The sequence below is a fragment of the Misgurnus anguillicaudatus genome, chromosome 20 (genome assembly GCF_027580225.2).
Source record: "Misgurnus anguillicaudatus chromosome 20, ASM2758022v2, whole genome shotgun sequence".
Lineage (NCBI taxonomy): Eukaryota > Metazoa > Chordata > Actinopteri > Cypriniformes > Cobitidae > Misgurnus > Misgurnus anguillicaudatus.
Window position 1 is genome coordinate 8,213,575 of NC_073356.2, and position 20,392 is coordinate 8,233,966.

The following is a 20,392-nucleotide window of genomic DNA, read 5'->3' on the forward strand; positions in this document are numbered from 1 at the left end:
CAGTGCCTAAATCTAAACACAAGAGAAACTAAACTAGTCCACTTGTACTGACAGTAAATAAGGTCCTAAGTTAGCCGCACCGGGTCAGAAGAGACAGATGCTGCTGTGATCTCACTGTAATGTTCTGCTAACGTTAGCAGCTAGCACACATACACAGACACACACACCCGGCTCCCTCTACAGCTGCTGTAAAACACATCATCACGCACTTCGCACATTCAACTGTGTGAACCCGCATTGACACAGGCTTCGGGTTGCCTTAATTTGGGGTTTGTCAGCACAGATCAGAGGGAAGATGATTAAACTTTTCTCGCTGAAACAGCAGAAGAAGGACGAGGAGTCTGCCGGGGGAACGCGAGCGGGAGTCGGCGGAAAGAAAGCGAGCGCGGCCCAGCTACGGATACAGAAGGGTACGAGAATAAAAACAGCACAAAACACTCGTTTATTTTAGGCAGACACATTCACGGCGATGTAAACATTGCTTCCCCTCTACAGCAGTATGATATCTAAAGCAGTATGGTCATAAAAGCGATGTGAAGTGAAGGAAGAGAGTTAAGCTGCATTAGCCTTGACGCTAATGTTTATGACTCTGTCTAATATCGTTTTGACAACTTGATGATGTTGAAATGTTATCATTCTGTAGACTCTTACATCTAAAGTCGTGGGTCTCAAGTCATTTGAGATGTAATAAAGAAAAAGACTAATGTGAGACAGTAGTTTAAATCAAACTCATAATATCGAGGCCTACACTACTGTATGTTTCTGTATACGTGTTTGTTCACTTCACAGCAGATTCTGGACTGAAAGTATACGAACAGCTTTAGTTTAAATGTATATAGCATTGAATCAGCAATAGTTAAGAGAGCATCGATATAAGACCTGTAAAAGCTGTAAGCTCTAGGTGGTCAGTGGTCCTGTTTGGACTCTGCTTTGTAGTTTGCATTGTAGTGAATCAGTCTGTCCATAGGTTGAACATGTTTAAGTATGTACAAGATCAGTTCCTATACTAGACAACATGACTGGAAGTGTTGCCGATAATAGATGTCAAGAAACATCTATTTCAGTTCCTCTAAAACAGATTCACATAAGGCTTTTAATAGTATAACGTTATATGAAAACGGGGCTGGGTGATATAGCAAAAATATCATTATTGATCAATGGCGATAATTTTCGATGATTTAATAGTGTTGCCAGTTTAAAGAGTATAATGAAAGAGGCCTAGAGAAAACAGAGGGGTTATAAACTATATTTGAAGGGCACCTATTATGCAAAATTAAATTTGGACAAATGTGAACACAACCACCCCTACAATGAAAGAATCCACCCATTTCTCCTTTTATCCCCATTAAACCAAAGCAGTCTCATTAGACATACCATTTGGATTCTCTTATCAATGTGATGTCACATTGAACAAGCCCGGCCTATGACCACTGACTGACAGTCCTGCATATAGTTTCCATAGTTACCGCCCTTAGTGAGTTGTACGCTGTATCTCATTAGTAAGTAACTATTGGCTTAGACTTTGTTCACAGGAATCAGATCTATTTGAACTAAAAGCACTCACTAGGTCTTTTCACACTGCCCTTAACCCTGGGTTATCTTCGTTCTAAGCCCTGCTTTTAACCTTAGGTTACGGATCGTTTCACACATAATATAGAAGCGGGGTTATCCCTGAAGTTATTCCAGTGTTATGAATCCCTGTTCGGAAGCTCGGTTAGCCCTGCTTTTGTGGGGTTAACCCCGCATTGCGGTGCCAAATGCGTGCAGTGTGAAATGAAGTAGGGTTATGATGACCCCAACATAACATTAAATCAAAGGGTTCAGGGTTGCTTGATAATAACAGACAGGTTTGTAGGAGCAGGGTTGGAGACACTTGACCTAGCATTTAGGAATCAGTGATGCGCGGGTGCCTGCGGCCCTTGGTTACGAGTCATCCAAAAATAGTTTTAATGATATTTGGGTCGCGTTCGGTCGGGTCGTTGCCAATTAACTATTTTAAACAATTACTACTTTTAAAAATGCGGGCCAGGAAGAGGGTCGGGAACAATTTTTTTTGCGGTTCGAGCTGCGGCCGGGTTAGTTGAAAACGTCGGTCGGGTGCTGTTTTTTTATACGTTGACCCGCGCATCACTGAGTACGTTTACACGCACAGAATAAGCGGATAACTTTTAAAAATCTGCTTATTATAAAAAACAGTTTTCATGCGTTTACCGAGACTTGGAGATCTGTCAGGTTTCTCGCAGGTAGTGACATCACAGCCTATAGTACACAATAGTCGTTCAAAAAGCCGACGGCATATCTGTCTTAAGCTATATTGTTTTATCTCTTTTCGTGTCTCCAGAACCTGTAAATATAACATCAGTTTTTATTTTCGCAGTTTCTCTGACAACTGCTTTAGTCGAGGAGAGACTTTTATGCGTTACTTTGGGCTTACTTCTGCGTCTGACGTTTATCTTTCACATGTGGAGACATGCGCACATGGACAAAACCGTGAGAAAGCCGGTTAAGGTATTTACCTGCCACGCGAAATCGGGGTAATGAGCAAAACCTACCTGTGCCGATCGGTTTTTGCTTACACCGTTTATGGGCTTTCCCCAATTAAAGAATTTTTTTTACGCGTTTAAATGACCCCACACGTTATCAGTTTATTAAGCATAATCAGCGTAAAACTGTGCATGTAAATGCATTCACTGTTAGGAATGCACAGTGTGAATTGTCATATTATGAATACCCAGGGTTATCTCTTAACCCCTGGTTAAGTATGAACAGTGTAAAACAAATAACACAGGATTCTGGTGTTTCGAATAACCCAGGGTTAACTATTTCCAGTGTGAATAGCCCTTATGTCTCTTTTGGTAAGGGGCTGAAGAGCTGTACCTCATTTGCATTTAAAAGTACAGATAAGAAAACAGCATGTTTTTGCTCCCATCGAAATAGGGAGATTTTGAACATGCTATAATAAGCAGGGCTCCAGACTGCCACCAAATTTGAGAGTGTGCCCCTAAATTTTACATCCAGTCGCACATGTGCGACCAGTAAATTTGACCTTTTTTGTGCTGTAACACTGAATTTGAAACACCACATTGTACTTTCTGCATCTATCATCATAGTATTTATTAGTAATACATAATTTGTAGAAATGTCATTATTTGATTAGCATGTTGATTTACAGTGTGCGCCCCTAAATTTTTTGTTTGCGCCCCTAAAATTTTCAGTTGGGGGCCACTGTGCTCCTAGTGAAAAAAGTTTGTCTGGAGCCCTGATAAGTGATCTGTGGAGTACATTTCTGGACACACCAGAGACATATATTACATCTTGTAATAATGGGCATATAATAGATGCCCTGTAAATATAGTTTATTAACAAAACATAATAATGGGATGTAATGCTTAGTATGTAGGGAATAATTGACGACGGGCTGTTGAATGATTCCCAAATAATGCACACCCGCTAAGCGAAATAATTGTAGGGAATAATTGACGACGGGCCGTTGAATGATTCCCAAATAATGCACACCCGCTAAGCGAAATGTTTCAAAAGATCAATTATTCTGCCTATACCACAGTTACCACATACATTGCTAAGAGGTAGCATTTGACAGGTGTGTTTATTGAAAAATGATGCATACCTGTGGATAGGGGTGGGCGATAAACTGGTAGACATGATTAACCGGTAGAAATTTGTCAACCGGTAGAGATATTGGACTATCATCTTTATCGAAGGTCACGCGCCCACATCACGCTCCTGTGCGCGTAATCACGAAAACGTAACATTTGTACACACATTTAGTTATTTTAAGCCATTGAAACACAAACAACAGATCTATGCTTGCGCTCTTTCTGTGTGTGAGGAGCGTGCAAGTAGCGCTACCGCTGCTCAAGCTTGTGAGCATTTTTCCCGCTTTATAGGCCTTAAATACATATATGCGTCAAAATTCCCGTCTTTGCAAGTATCCTCATAAACACGACCATATAGGGCTTAAGAGAAAGTGAACAGCTAAAAGAGAAAACGCATGTGTAACAGTATATTGGATCCGGTCTTAAAGGGGAAGTTACCTAATTTTGCTCCTGTCTGTTACTCATGTTTATCAAACAGCATTTAGAGAAAATCTCTCACTGCTCTTGACTAAATCACTTTTTTACCTTAAATAAAAAAAATATACATACATACATAATTATTTATTATCATTGCTTTATCATTGACCGTTTGAGTTTTGTTTGTTTTATCTTCTTTTTATGCTTGTATAAGGTTTTTGTGAGAATTATGAACATTTCTATGATTTTAATAACAGAAAAACCTTATTAAAACATACAATACTTTACCGTGATACATATCGTTATCATAATATAAAATGAATCCTATCATGATAGAAGGTTTTGGCCATATCGCCCACCCCTACCTGTGAAACGTTCTCTCAACCAATCAAAATAACGCATTCAACAGCCCTGTGGTATACATTTTTATATAAATGTGTAATATATTTTTATAAATGGTTAGTTCCAGTCTTTTAATCTGATTGGTTAATAGCTGTGTTTTAGTAACCACTGCATGCAATGATTATATGTATCACTGCGCAGCTCTGTTAGCAACGTAAACATATTTGAAACAAATTTAAGATTTCTTAGGCCTTTTTAATACCACCTGAAATTTAAGACCAAACCTGCAAGTGAAATACACATATTACATCATACTCCACTATGATGTTAGTTTAAAATTTTATGTGTTTAACCTGGTAATCCACCCCCTACTTTCAGCACAAACCATGATAATGAAATGCACTAAAATGTTTAATAGAACCAGCTTTTGTTTATTTTTCAATATTTTTTTATTATTTATTCTCATTATTTCTTATTTTTGTTTTTATCACAGGCCTGTTAAATGCTTTATTTTGATTGGCTTAGAAATGTTCCATTGGGTGTTGATTAATTTTCTGTAAATCGCACACCTAACCATTAAAATGGCTTAAAAATAGGCACCAAAGCAAAGTTTATGGTAACCGTGAAATAAGCAGGATAATTGATAATGCATCTCCGCTTCGCATCATGCTGCATTACCACCTTGGGTGTGCATTATTTTCTAATAATCCAATGCCCCATTGTCAGTTATTACTTACTTATATATATATATATATATATATATATATATATATATATATATATATATATATAATCCCACATTGCTCCTCAGGTACTGCAGTGATGCTGTGTGTGTGTTAGTGTGTTTACGACTTGCAGTGCATCTGTTCACTACTCATTAGGATGCTTTAAATGAGTGTGTGGGCTACCATACTTGACAATCACTTTACTTTCATCAATTTCATTTTAAAAATCCTGCAGAGCATCCATCCAGTGAATCACCATTACAGTCTAGTCTTAAGGTCGAGAATTCATGAATTGGTTATTTATTATTTAGTTATTCAGCTGTAAAAAACACAGAAAATTTTGTAATTGAGCAATATTTCTAAGTTGACTTAAGAAGGCTGTTGGACAAACATGGCAGTGTGATTATTAAAAGATAGATTGCTCTCAAACACAATAGCAAGTTTTTGACTGCAACAGTTGGTGCAACCATCAAATGATATTTTAGCAGGATTTTTGTCTTGTGACTTAAACCTATGTTTCATCGAAATTAAAAAGCAAATACTAGCTTTTTAATTTTGATATTACTAATTAAGTGGCAGCTTGTACCCTGAGAACAGCAGAGGACCTAACACTGGTCCCTGTGGGATTCTGTGTATGATATGACACGATTTGACATTTTATCATTAACACTGACTGACAACGATAGGATTTTAACCATGCTTTTAACAAATGCTGGCATAGCTCTCAAACATGTCTATAGCAGAATGTTGCAGATATCTAACAGTACTGAAAGAAACTTTTCACACAAAATCTGGTAGGTTTTCTGAGAGCTTCTCTTAGTTTCAGAATGAATAAACATGTAATGCTTCTCTCTGTTTGTGTGTCAGACATCAACGAGCTGAACCTTCCTAAGACATGTGAGATTGTTTTCCCGGACCAGGATGACCTGCTCAACTTTAAACTCATCATCTCGCCAGATGAGGTTTGACTTTTCACCTTATATTCATTAATGATGCTAAAATGGGTTTTCATCACACTTAAAAGTGTAAATTCAGCCAATAAGGAAAATGTCCTGTTAATTTACTCCCTCCTCAGGCGTAACATTTGTTTCTTTAGTAGAACCGTAAAGAAATTTTTTTTTAGCTGAAATTGTGGTCATCAGTGATTCATACAATGCCCACAGGTGTCAGTACTTTGAGAGACCAAAACACAGATTTAGGCTATACATTTATACATTGATGTCTTGTTAAGTATTAGCGTCATACAGTCGGACTTTGTGTGCAGGAAGGAAAGGAACGTGTTTTGCACCCTTAAAAGGCGATGTGGGAAGGTGACAAAACACCCACACTCTTAAAACAGTTGTGTTAAAACAACACATTTTGTTTGTAGTAAAGGACAACACATTAAATGTCTATTATTGTAACAACACATCTTGTGTTGTCCCTTTTATTTATTTGAACACAAAATCAACACAAAATGACACATAATGTGTTAAATAGCATTACACAAAAAATGTTTAAAAAACGAGTGCAGGGTGTTGAGATAAAGACAAGTGTAAGAAGTGTGATCCAAACGACTATATTATGGATTATAACTGTCTATCAAGGACTGTTTTTCTAATATTTAAACTCTTTTTTCTTTTTGCAGGGATTCTACTAATGAGGAAAGTTTGTCTTCAGTTTTAAGGTAAAAAAGACTAACAAAGACTAAAGACTATCATTTTACAATGTTGAATCCTTTGCTTTATTAATATAAAACAGTTAATATATAACTTTTACTTGATTAATATATAATCATCATTAAACAGTAGATTCAAATAATTTCTTAGCGGCTTTTAATAGACATCACTTTTTGTCTCTCCCCTCACTACACTGTAAAAACTTAAAACTTGATTACACTTAAAAAAAAAGCAACTGGCTGCAAAGCTTTAGTGGTTGAATTTTGCCAAATCATATGATTTGGCATATATATATATATATATATATATATATATATATATATATATATATATATATATATTTATTTATTTATTTATTTATTTATTTATTTATTTATTTATTTATTTATTTATTTATTTATTTATTATAATAAATTCCAGATTCCAGATTTTCAAATAGTTGTATCTCTTCCAAATCCTGTCCTATTTTTACAAACCATACAATGAGAATATCAATTTCAAATATTTTGTGGTACAGGGTCACAAATAGTGTTTTAGATAATGTTATAACTATATTATAATATAATAATAATAATAATAATAATAATTATATTATATTATTGTATATTATAAAAGAATAGAAAAAATTCCCAACTGACACTGTCAGTCATAGAATAAACATAATTCTTGATTTTCTTGTCTAATAACTTGATTTTCCACAGAAATATATCAAATTGCATTTTTGATATGCATCTTTATTAAAGTGGAGAGAAATACAATGGTAAAATGAAACAATTAAACATAAAAATAAATAAATATTGAGGCTCAAGGAATTATGGGTATTCCTCACAACATTTTGGATTTATAATTTAAAATTCATTAAACTTGATACTTCTAGAGCAGTGGTGCCCAACTCCAGCCCTGTCGTCCCCTCCCAGAATGTTATAGAAATGTCCATATATGAAACACCTGATTTAGTTCATCAGCTTGTTAGTGTGTTAAGGAGATGTTTGAAAGATCCTGAAAGAAGCCTGATGAGTGGAATTAGGTGTTTCATGTAAGAAGCCATTTAACACTTTCTGGGAGGGGGGGGGCTGAGGACTGGAGTAGGGAACCACTGTTCTTACTATAGTACTACAACATTTTTAAGTTATGCTTATTCATTATTGCTTAACTCTTTCCCCGCCAGCATTTTTACATACAATAAATCAAACAAAGGAACACACCCCCTTCTTTCAAAAAAAAGTTTAATCATATGTTTATTTGTTATTTTTTACTACCTTTCAAATATTGGTAGGTTTCTTTAAAAATACCAAATTTTGAGAAAACTGAGATAATTGCATTTTTGTAAAGGACTTTACTTGGAGATCAGATTCAGAATAATGATCAAAACATACACAGAGTTTTTGGTCTTGTTTTGCATTAGTGTTTTATAATTTAGATAAGAGCGCCACCTGGTGAATAGTAGTGGAAATATGGATTGCCATAAAACTCATCAATGGCGGGGAGAGAGTTAAGTACAGACAACATCAGGGCTTACGTGCATGAAACTCGAAAAAACAAAACCCTTGCAGCCAGTTGATTCAGCAATTTTTTGTCTTTACAGGTATATAGTTATTTGTCACTAAGGTTATATCTTTAAAATTAATGTACAGATTTTTGTGTGCTTCTCACATCATGCATTTGTATTTGAAAAATGGAGTACAAACTATACTATAAATATAACACACATAAGATTTACAGAGAATTTTTTTATAAAATCTGCAAAATTGCACAATTAAACGCAACAGAATTTGAAATGTAATCTTGTTGTATGTTCCACGTATGATGAAAAATCCTCTTATCTATACTGCATTTGATATCATTTACAAGTTAGAACCAGATACAAAAAAATGATCTTGGCATATGATGTGGGAAAAATGCCAAAAAAGGTATTATACTATATACCATTAAATTTGTGCATACTCCTAATACTTCACATAATTCAAAACCTGTGTGGATAAACGCACGGATTGAAATTCTCCCAGTTGATGACGTCATTGGAGGGAAAGCCCCGCCCAGCAGAGGTCTGTTTCACATCACACACCTGAGCTGCGCATCAGGAGTGTGTTTGTACCCATTGCGTTTTCACACATCACTTTAATTTGTTTAATTCGCATTGTTTTCATGCTCTTTATGGTTTGTGTAGTGCGAGTTATAGACAGATAAAAGCCCATTGCGCTTTCTGTTGGGCTGAAGGTTATGATAAACGATGTATTTTTAAGCTAAAACTTCATATACACATTCCGGGGGCCACTGGAGGCTTTTACATTTTGCAAATTGGGGCACCTTTCACAAATTGTTTTACAGTGTAATTTTAATGTAATAAAATAATAAATCACACAAATTCATGCTGTCACAACATTGCTCACGTTTTAAACAGAGTTTTTCAGGTTGTGGATTTTCTGACTTAATACAAAGTCGTCATACAATACAATAAAGTGATTTAATTCTTACCACTGACATGCCACAACTGTGGTAACAAAAACCCTTTTCTATTCAGATGACAGTTAACACTAATTGTCATTTACCTTCACACTTTTCTACATCAACTTTATCATGTGCTTCAATGTACTTGCTCGCATAGACGTTGATTCCAACCAAAATACTTTGCACTTTCAGCATTTTCTAGAAAACAATGGCAGATGGCAATTTGTGTTGTTGGGGTGAATCAAAACAACATTTTGTCCAGGCCATGTTAATAAATGCTTCCATCTACATGAAGTCATTCTCAACATGCAATATGCCTACATAGAAACACATTTTTATGTTAATGTCACAAAAGCAGAATGTAAGTTGAATTGAAATTGGCAAGATAAAAGATAATAAACTTGTAACAGCTAGTAACACAAAAGTGTGCTGTTCGGTTTAGCCCTATTTTGCTCAATATTTTCTTTCCTTGTTGTTTTGATTCCTTATATATATAAATAAACTCCAATTGAACTGAATATGTTATTAATTGAACTAATTCAAGACATGACATGAAATTACAAAATGTGGCTTTAAATGTCGCTATATTGATTGTTTTAATATCCGTCCAAAAGCACATCACTGGTCTGCAGTTTTTTTTCACCTTATTTGCCATTTATGATGGATCATTCCTGGATGCTAATTTATTCATTTAATATTTACATTCAAATGTACATTTATATTTACAGTATATGGGTGAAAGTTCTGATAATTACAGTGTTTATATTACAATGACAGATAATCATTTAAAATTGAGGTATGTCGTTTTCCATCTGCAGAGTTATTTTTATGAACAGTTGATCCTTTTGCCTATATGATGTATGGGTGCTTACTAGTACAACATTTTATATTGCAAAAATATCCATGTCATTGTTTTGATGGATAACAAAATAAACATGGAACATTTAATTTGTAACCAGTTTAGGCTGTATAAATAAAAAAATGTGTTAACTTGTACTAACTGTTTAAAGTAGTAAAAGTTTAAAATTGGTCTGATGTCACCTTTTGGAGTTTTGGTTTCTTTGCCATCGGTTGTGGAGGACTCACTATAGTGGACTACTGACCTTTGGTCTGACACACGTCAATAAACGACTTATTGATGAATAATCTTTCATTGAATTGTTCTTTGAGGAACCAAAATGGCTTTTCTATGCTATGGCATCGCTGCAAAGAACCTTTCATAGCACCTTTAGTTTTTAAAAGTGTATGAGAAATGTTAAAGGAATAGTTTGCCTCAAAAAAAGATTCTTTCATTAATCTGACCCTCGTGCCATCTCAGATGTATATGACTTCCATTCATTAGTTTTTCTGTTTCTGTAGGTGCCTATAATGTCGACCCAAAATAAGAAACACACATAACTTACATCTATCATAAAAGTAATACAAATCACTCCAGTGGATTAATATATGTCTGAAGTGAACATTTTTTTAGTTAGTTCTAAAGCAAACTTATTTTACAAAATAAAAATAATCACAATTTTATTAATGCTCAAATCAAATGGTGGCAAACCAATGCATTTAAATCTCATTGGTTCTTTCATATATTGTGTCTACAGTATATATCATTTCACAAGTAGTCTTGCTTTTTTAGCTGCAATAATGTCATATCAATATGAAATGGGAGGAGGGTGAGAAAATGTTGAAAGTTTCTGGGTAGATTACACTGTAAAAAATACTTTGCTGCCTTAAAATTTTTTGTTGAATCAACTTGGCTTTACAAGTCATTTCAACTTACTATTATTTATCTTGACTAGAGATGAGTTGTTGTAACTACAGGTGAGTTGTTATAACTTATAAATTTAAGTTGACTTTTCTTAACTATATTTTACAAGTTGTGACAACTAATTTCTGTTGACATGACTTGTAAATCTGAGTTGATTCAACAAAAAATTTTAAGGCAGCAAAGTTGTTTTTACAGTGTAGTTTTTTTTAAAAATCATTAAATCTATTTAAATAGACTTTTTTCGACCTTTTCGCACAGACATTATGGAAAATACACGGGAAATGCATACGATTTAAACGAATACGATTTGTCCAGGATCGTTTGATTTTTTTTTCATTTACACAGCCAATGATTTGCTGGAATATGTGTGTGCGTTCACACACAATACCGTAAATATCCCAGAAAGACATTCACTTGGTAGTTTTTTCTTTGAAGTGTCTGAAGTTTACTTATTATCCAGTATTTCTTTCTTCAGAAACCACTCACGTGCATTTTTGTTTATAATAAGCTCACATGAGCGTGTGACTCAATATTCTTTTATGATGCTGAATGATCTCTCAGCAGCATGATATCTGCTTCAGTCCAGTTTGCAGACATCTCTCACCGTGATTGTTAATGTACAGTAAAGACCTGTTTTAAAGAGTTAAACGATATGGTGCACATGCATTTTTTGTTTATTTTAAACAAAAATTCTTATATACTGGTGAATGATCTCCGCTTCAGCGCGAAGAGCTATCTGATATCCGCTTCAGTTCAGTTTGCAGACATTTCTCGTTGTGAATAGTAATCTTCATGTAAACCCCTCATTTTAAAGAGCTGAACCATAACTTCATGTTGCCATGACATGTGCGTCCTCACTATGGCAATGTTGCTTGGTCCACTTTCCGGGAGTAATCCCAGAATATTTACAGGACATGTTTGCTTTCACACAGAGGCTTGTCTGCCAATTTCATAGTTATTTTCTGGAACCAAAGTGGTGTGTGAATGAGGTTTTACACAACTAGCACTTCCACCTGATTTAGCCCAAAATTCTTTACTTAAAGTTAAGAAAATGATTTTGCAAGTTTTCTGCTTTGAAACAATGCACATTGGGAAACCGCATTAAAAGTAATATGGAATTCAATAGATGTTTTTTATTCTTTTACAGGTAGGACAGGGGTACCCTCACGACCCTCCAAAAGTCAAATGTGAAACAATGGTTTATCACCCCAACATTGACCTTGAAGGAAATGTCTGTCTAAATATTTTAAGGTATTGTGTGCAGCTGCAAAGTTTTGTTTTGAATCTAGCACACTTTAAAGCTCAACGAGTGCTGTGAATAGAGCAATTGCCTGAAAAACCACCTCACCCAAGCATGCTTTAATGTTTTAATTGGCCGCAATTTCAATTGCTACTTCAATTTGCGCAATTTGAAGGGTAATGGAAACACGGCTACTGTCTTATGGTGTGGTTGCACTGGTATAAGTGGAATAATTGACTCTGGTCCACTAAATTATTTGAAAATAATGCACATCTGTGATGTAATAGTAACCAACTCGGGTGTTTTTAAATAAATCGACTGACCATCATCAATTATTCCTTGCATAACAGTATAACGTATATATGGTAAGAAGTTGACGAATTTCTAATCAGGTCAACTATGAGATAAATAGAATTTTACTCTTTTTAGGTAGGTTTGGGTTCATCTTCTTTACATTGAAATTAGACTTTTTTATGTTTCAGAGAAGACTGGAAGCCAGTGTTGACTATAAACTCCATCATATATGGACTACAGTATCTGTTCCTTGTAAGTTTGGAGTTTTTATTGTTCTTTTATATTATGTTTGTCATTAAAAACACACATACAGTGCCTTCCATGATGTCAGGGGAGAAAAGTATTTTTCTGGATTTTCCACTGTACTCTGTTGTTTAGATAAAGTATGTTAAAGCTGTTAATATCACAAAATGAAATCTAAAAAAAAAATACTTTTTTAAGGTTAACAATAAAAATACAATTAGTCTTAGAATACAACAAACCAAATGAGTCCTCTGAATTAAACCGAACTAAAATGAACCCGATGATGTGATCCGCTGGATTTTTTTGCTAAAATCTGCATGTGCAGATTCCATGCATACTTGGTCATTACCTACCAAGATGGAACGTGAATTTTTTTTTTGGGTGGCTCACCAATGTAATACATTTCTCTAGTCCAGGGGTGTCCACTCCTGCTCCTGGAGGGCCGGTGTCTCTGCAGAGTTTTATTCCAACCCTAATCAAACACACCTGATCCAGCTAATCAAGGTCTTACTATGCAGACTAGATACTTTGAGGCAGGTGTGTTGAGGGAAGTTTTAGCTAAACTCTGCAGGACACAGGCCCTCCAGGACCGACTTTGGACACCCCTGCTCTAGTCTAATACATAAAATAAGTATGCTTGACCCCAGGGTTCGAGTTATGTCAAAGCTTATGGGGGGGTCCCCTAGCTAAGCCCCACCCCCGGCCAAGCCCCCCCATTATAGGGTCGCTGTGATTTCACAAAGTAAGATGTGATCCTGGATCAACAATCATCTGATCCTGGTTTTAATCAAAGAAACCCCAAAATACCCTTAACTCAAACCCTAAACATTTTTTACGCCTCAAATTAGTGTGAAACACTGGCAAGGCCAGAAATTTTAAACAGAATAGGGGTGAAATATGGTGGACCTCAATGATTTCTTTCAATTTACATTATTTTACTATATAGTATTGGTTAAAGGCGGAGTCCATGATGTTTGAAAGCCAATGTTGATATTTGAAATCACCTAAACAAACACGCCCATACCCCAATAGAATCTGGACCTTCTGTTGATAGACCCGCCCCACACATACGCAACCCGGCATTTGATTTGATTTGATTGGCTATAAGTGTGTTTTGGTAGTCGGCCCGTCTCCTTTTCCAAACCGTTTTACTAAACATCCTGGACTCTGCCCTTTAAATGGATTAAATTGCGTTTTTAAGTCATAGATTGAATAATTTTCGGATCAGCAAAATTGGGGGTGGGAAAATAAAATAAGAACAAATTAAGAAATTATGAGCATATAAAAATAGAAAAGAACAAAATTACACATAAAGTAAGATCTAACAGTAGTATTTAGGTACATAAATAGAATCAAATAAACATTAACACTGTCTTCTTTATTATATAAATTAAATATAATTAATCTTATTAAAGATACAGAAGTGATTTTACTTTGTTTTCTGTTGTTAAATTAATATAAATGACAGAAACATAAGCAGATAAGAACTGCTACTTTCCGAAACAAAGATCTGATTTCTTTCTGAACTGTTTGCACTCACTTTAAGACATAACTGAATGTTTTTTATGAGAATAATTGCAAAGGTATTTCGAGATCGTTCTGTGTTTGCATGCTAGGAAACGCACGTCTGTCCGCTTATGAGTGTGCGTCCATTTGAGTATGTGTAAGCGTCATTGTCGGTGCACACACAAAACAGCTCACTTTAACATTTTGCGCTCAAATAGTTTAAAATCGTTTGCATGTTAATATTTGCAAGGTTTAAAACCACACATGCAAAAGATAAGCTTTCTATAAATAGTTATTTATTTCTAAATTGTGCGTATTTGAGCGATTATAAAGAGACTATCATTTATTATCATTTATGCGGAATTTCTTCTGTTTTCCCAATAAAATATTTTGTGTTTCTTTTGACTGGGGGGACCAGCCTCGCCACTGGTGTGAAATAATAGTTTGAGAAGAATTAAAAAAAAACTAGTCCTAAAGATTTCTAAAGATTCTTACCGTCAATGATGTGAAAATAATCCACAACTCATCTGTCAATTCCTCCAGAAAACAGAGTGAGGTGCACTTGAGAGTTAATATTTATTTCTGACAAAAATCATTTGATAGTTTACTTTATGGCAGCACACTATGAGAATTTTTTTTAAATTGATGTAGTATTTTAATTTTAATAAAAACCAGGGGACCCCCCTATTTTATATTTTTGTGCTTTATGGGGGGTCCCTCAAGGCTTATAGGAGGTCTGGGACCCCCCTCAATTCTAAAACTGCTTGACCCGAGTTCCTGTAGGGAGATAAATATATTGAAGGTGGTGTAGCACAGTTCTTCAGCAGTGATGTTAATGCATCGGCCTTCAACAAATCCTAACCCAAGGTGCCGTCTGTGTGAGCAGACTTTTATTCCTGGTAACAAATGTGACATAAATGATACCATGACATCATATGTGAATGTATTCTGATGATGTCCTGCTAGGAGAGCCTGTGATACTTTGTTCCTGTATAACTCAGTGGTAGAGCATTACATTAGCACAACAAAAAGTCGAAACAAACACGCATACCAATAAAAAAAGTATACTTTGTCATGCACTCTAATATGCTTTGAATAAAAGCGCCTGCCGAATGCATAAATGTAAATGATCTATGATGCTTACCTAAGAGTCTGAATTTATGAGTCATTTAAGTAAACAATAATACAGCTACATGCAAACGCGTCTGCAATCCTTCAGGTTGGGGCTTGGGGCCTACGATCCTTAAGGCAGTAAAAACACAAGATGCTATCAAATTAGCCAGTTTTTTTTTTTAAGAAATTCTGTTGTATTTATTGTTCCTATCTGTGTCCCAATTTTAGGAGCCAAATCCCGAAGATCCATTGAACAAAGAGGCGGCAGAAGTCCTGCAGACGAACCGGCGGCTTTTTGAACAGAACGTTCAGAGATCACTGAGAGGAGGCTACGTGGGTGCCACCTACTTTGAACGCTGTCTGAAATAGTCCCAAGTCTACTGGCCCTTACATCCCAGAATGCATTTATTGTTTACATGCGCTGAGAAATACTGACTGACACACTGACCGAAGAGAAGCAGGGGGAGGGGGTTTCTCATGGGGACGGACTCAGCGCCATGTGGGTTATAAAGGAGTAGGCTTTGAAAGGCCGGTCAGTGATTGTTGCTCAGAGAATTCAGTCGTATTTGCCACTATGCTGGTACCCACTGTTGGTTTTTTTTTCTCGTCGTTTTTTTTTTGCTGGGCTTCACATGCTAACTTATCCTCCCACTTACAGACATGAACCGAGAGAGTCATATTCAGATCATTTACACATCTCTTGTATTCCATTATGAAGGCATGAGGACTGGTTTTGTTTGGGCTACAGTAACAGGAAACCTGCCTTGCATTGCACATATTCAGCTGCGTTAAATAGTCACTAATTTAGGTTTTTCAAAAAAAAAAAAAAACTTGTATAGTATCGCATTTGACCAATTCAGAAAACGCTGACCGATTGACATGACAGACTTACGGACTGCCTCAATTAAGATCGATGGGATTCGTATGCAAATGAGCGTTGTGAAGTTGGGAGATCTTGATATGTTTTACCAGTTTTCATGGTTGGGATTGGGTGGGATTTTCATGAAGAGGGATGGCGCGGGGTTAGGAATGGTTGCATAAAATGTTACAGTTCTGTTGTGTATATTGAAATCCCAGCTGTTCACAATGACTGCAATATGAATTGTTAAATAAAATATTGACTTAAATGCCTGCATTTTAAGATTAGTGTAAATGACGAAAGCAGATGTGTTTAAAATCAATAAAATGTTTTATCTGACTTAATCAGTTCAAGAACATTTCGCTACATCAAGCTTATTGTATTAAGAAAATTGAAATTCTCTCAAAGCCAGATGGATTTTAGGTATTATCTGAAATTGATCGTTATTTATGGCTATATGTCCATGAAACGTTGCTTTCAGGTGTTGAAGAAGTTATTGCTGAACCTTTACAGAATCACATTTTCCCCCAACAACCATTATCGTAACCCAAATAATTACCCACAATTCTAAGACATAGTTATTACTGAACCTATAGGTTTTAACTAAATTAATCATTCAATCACCATGCCCAAAGCATTACTTGGTAACACTTTGCATTAACGTTGTTTTGTTGAAGTTAGTTAATGCATTAGCTAACATAAACTAACAATGAACAATACCTATACCGCATTTATTAATCTTCACTTATGTTAATTTAAATAAAAAGTTGTAACTGTTAAGATTTGGGATAGTTTACAAAAAAAAGTAAATTCTGTCATCATTTACTCCTTATGTTGTTACAAACCTGCCTTATTTTTTTGTTCCGATAAACAAGGAGGAATTATTTTGAGGAATGTTTGTAACCAAACCGTTCTTAAGCCCCATTCACTTCCATAGTATTTTTTTCTCCGAACAAAGACATTTGTACAGGTTTGTAAATGATGACAGAATTTTAATTTTTTTGTGCACTATGCCTTTAATGCACAATTAACTAACATGAACAATTGTATTGGCATTACCTAACATTAACAAAGATTAATAAATGCTGAAAACCTATACTGATCATTGATGGTTTCATATTGGCTAATGCTTTACTAATGTTAACAAATACAAACTTATTGTAAAGTGTTACCAAAAATGCTGTCAATCTGTGGAGTTTGTATACTTATAATTTGAGAAGATAAATGAGTAGATGTTTGTAGTATCACTCGGTTTTGCTGTCTTGTAATAAATAACATGTATGCAAAAAAATAGCCTGTGACATTTCTCATTCAAAACATGATTTGTGCCAATTCAGTTATATAAAAAATGTTTTGGGGGTAAAAGTGAGTGAAAAATACGAAGGAGGATTAGGGCCAAGCTAAAATAAAAAATAAAAAACATCTCAAGATTAAAGTAATTAAAATGCAAGAATAAAGTTGTTCTTTAACGAGAATAAAGTTGTTATTAAACGAGAAAAAAGTAAGAATAAATATAATTCCGAGAATAAAGTCGTTACTTAACGAGAAAAAAGTCAGAATAAATATAATTCAGAGAATACAGTCATTATTTAATGAGAATAAAGTCGTTATTTAACGAGAAAAAAGTCAGAATAAATATAATTCCAAGAATAAAGTCGTTATTTAACGAGAAAAAAGTCAGAATAAATATAATTCCGAGAATACAGTCATTATTTAATGAGAATAAAGTCGTTATTTAACGAGAAAAAAGTCAGAATAAAAATAATTCCGAGAATAAAGTCGTTATTTAACGAGGATAAAGTCCTAAAATTTCAAGAATTAAGTCAATTCAGTTTAGGCTTATTCTTTACGTTGTTTACTGCATTAAGACAGTGATATAAATACACTAAATTCACTACCCACAATATATATTATTAAAAGCATGTACGGTCAAGCAGAAGCTCAGAATGTGCTCATTTTCATTAAAGGAAACAAACGTGCCCTTTAGTGGTTAGTTTTCTTATTTTGGGATCTTCTGCTTGCCTGTACACAGAATGTTTTTTATTAATAAAATGTTTGCTGAACATTGTGTTTTAATATTACTGTGTAGATGCATTAAGCCACATTCAATGTTGTCTTATGGGGTTTTATAAGGGTCTGCACTTAACGTAAAGCTTTTATATTGTTGCTTTCATAAGAACACGCCTAAAGTAAAACATAGCCTAGTCGTTGCATTTATCTCAATTGTTAGTTCGCAAAGCCGCAGAGTCTTTCCATTCCTCACTCGGCCATACGATTAACATCCCCATCACCTGTGCACTTTCATTTAGGTGCACCCCATGTGCGTATACTTTACCATACCCAATTAACAAACCCCATTATTTATCACAATATTTTGTTCATTGCATCCCTGGTCTTCATTAAGGTGTGCACCGAATTTTGTTCGTTCACATTATCTCCCCCCATATTGCCATTAATTTCCTTAAATTGCCTTTCTGAGCGCATCTCCCTCATATTGTTTTATTAATAAGACAGGTATAATTTGGTATCTGCTTGTTCACATCACTCCAAACACATTAATGTAAAAATATGACATTATTATCAAAATATTACAACTTTATTCTCGTTATATTACGACCTTATTCTTGAATATAACCACTTTATTCTTGTTAAATAACGACTTTATTCTCGAAATTATATATTTATTCTGATTTGTTTCTCGTTAAATAATGACTTTATTCTTGCATTTTAATGACTTTAATCTTGAGATGGTTTTATTTTTTATTTTAGCTTGGCCCTAATCCTCCTTCGTAGAAAAATGTCTAATAAACTGAAAAAAACAGTGTGTGACATTAATTTTACAATTGAAAACATAATATGGCTTCATCGTAAAACCATATTCCTGAATAATAAAAGTGTTCAAAAGCCCAAGTCATCAACTATTACCAAATTACAAATCCATCCAGGACCAGGATGGATTAGAAGTATCAAACAAACTTGTACCTGAACCAAGTTGTGCATCAGTCGACTGTGTACATTCTGATTTCTTAAACGACTATAAGATGTATGTGTTTCTGAAGAAGGGAATTATTGGCCTTCATCAAACAAAAGATAGATGGAGATAGGATAGGATAGGATAGGATAGGATAGGATAGGATAGGATAGGATAGGATAGGATGGATGAATGATAGACGGATGAATTATGGATGGATGGATAGGATAGGATAGGAAAGGATGGATATAGGATAAGATAGATAGTCAGATGGAAATAGGATAGGATAGATAGATAGATAGATAGATAGATAGATAGATAGATAGATAGATAGATAGATAGATAGATAGATAGATAGATAGATAGATAGATAGATAGATAGATAGATAGATAGATAGATAGATAGATAGATAAATCAACTATGCACAAGATATGTGCTTGGGAGACGCATTAAATGATTTCATGTTAAGTCAAGCACATGCAGCTATAATAATGAAAGTAAAAGCATTTCCACACACAAAGTGTGACAAGCTCTTCCAGGATTGGGAGTGAACAGCTATGCGGTCACAAGAAAGCCTCTTGTTATATTTGAAAAATGATCAGAAAAGACAGCATAAAGATAAGACTGTGGAGCAATGGAAAAGCTCCAGATCTAATTCCAAAGTGATGGATAGGGGCAGGTCAGAGTTGACTCGGCAACATTATGCAGCAATAAAATGATGTCAGCAATGACCAGGTTATCCACAGGTTCAATACAAGATCTCGACCAAACATTTATGCAACACTACTTTATTGTTTCTTACTTTAAATAAAGTAATTTACCATCTTAGTTCACAATCACTGTGATTGTTTCTGTTTTTATGATTTTGATTATTTGGCCTATATTTGGCCTAATATTAGCCAAATTTGCTATGTGTCAGTGGTTCTCAAACTGGGGGAGATGGTGCCAGATGGGCCCCATTTTTATAAAATTTTATATAATACATTAATTTATTATGAATTATGTAAATTTAACCTCAGGAAAATAAGGCTACTAACCAACAGCACTATGTTTTATAATTTAATATTTTTGTGTAATTAAAATTTTTGTTTTTTTAATGTTTTATGTTATACATTTGCTTTGGGGTGGGGGCGCAAGCCGAAATAGTTTGAGAACCACTGTAGGCAAATTGTGGTCGCTGTGGTGATGATGCGCGC

The 20,392-nt window shown here is 34.9% G+C and overlaps 2 protein-coding genes across 2 annotated transcripts in view; both read left to right on the plus strand.

Moving 5' to 3' along the window:
- LOC129455390 (SH3 and cysteine-rich domain-containing protein 2) overlaps window positions 1–20,392 on the plus strand; it is a 213,808-nt gene that overhangs the window by 123,797 nt on the left and 69,619 nt on the right. The gene's annotated exons all lie outside the window — the stretch shown is intronic.
- On the plus strand, window positions 142–16,563 carry ube2m (ubiquitin conjugating enzyme E2 M). Its single transcript, XM_055219492.2, is given in 6 exon segments — window positions 142–410; window positions 5,969–6,063; window positions 6,729–6,767; window positions 12,117–12,220; window positions 12,692–12,755; window positions 15,594–16,563. Coding segments are annotated over 6 exon segments (558 nt in total). The 5' UTR covers window positions 142–295; the 3' UTR covers window positions 15,735–16,563.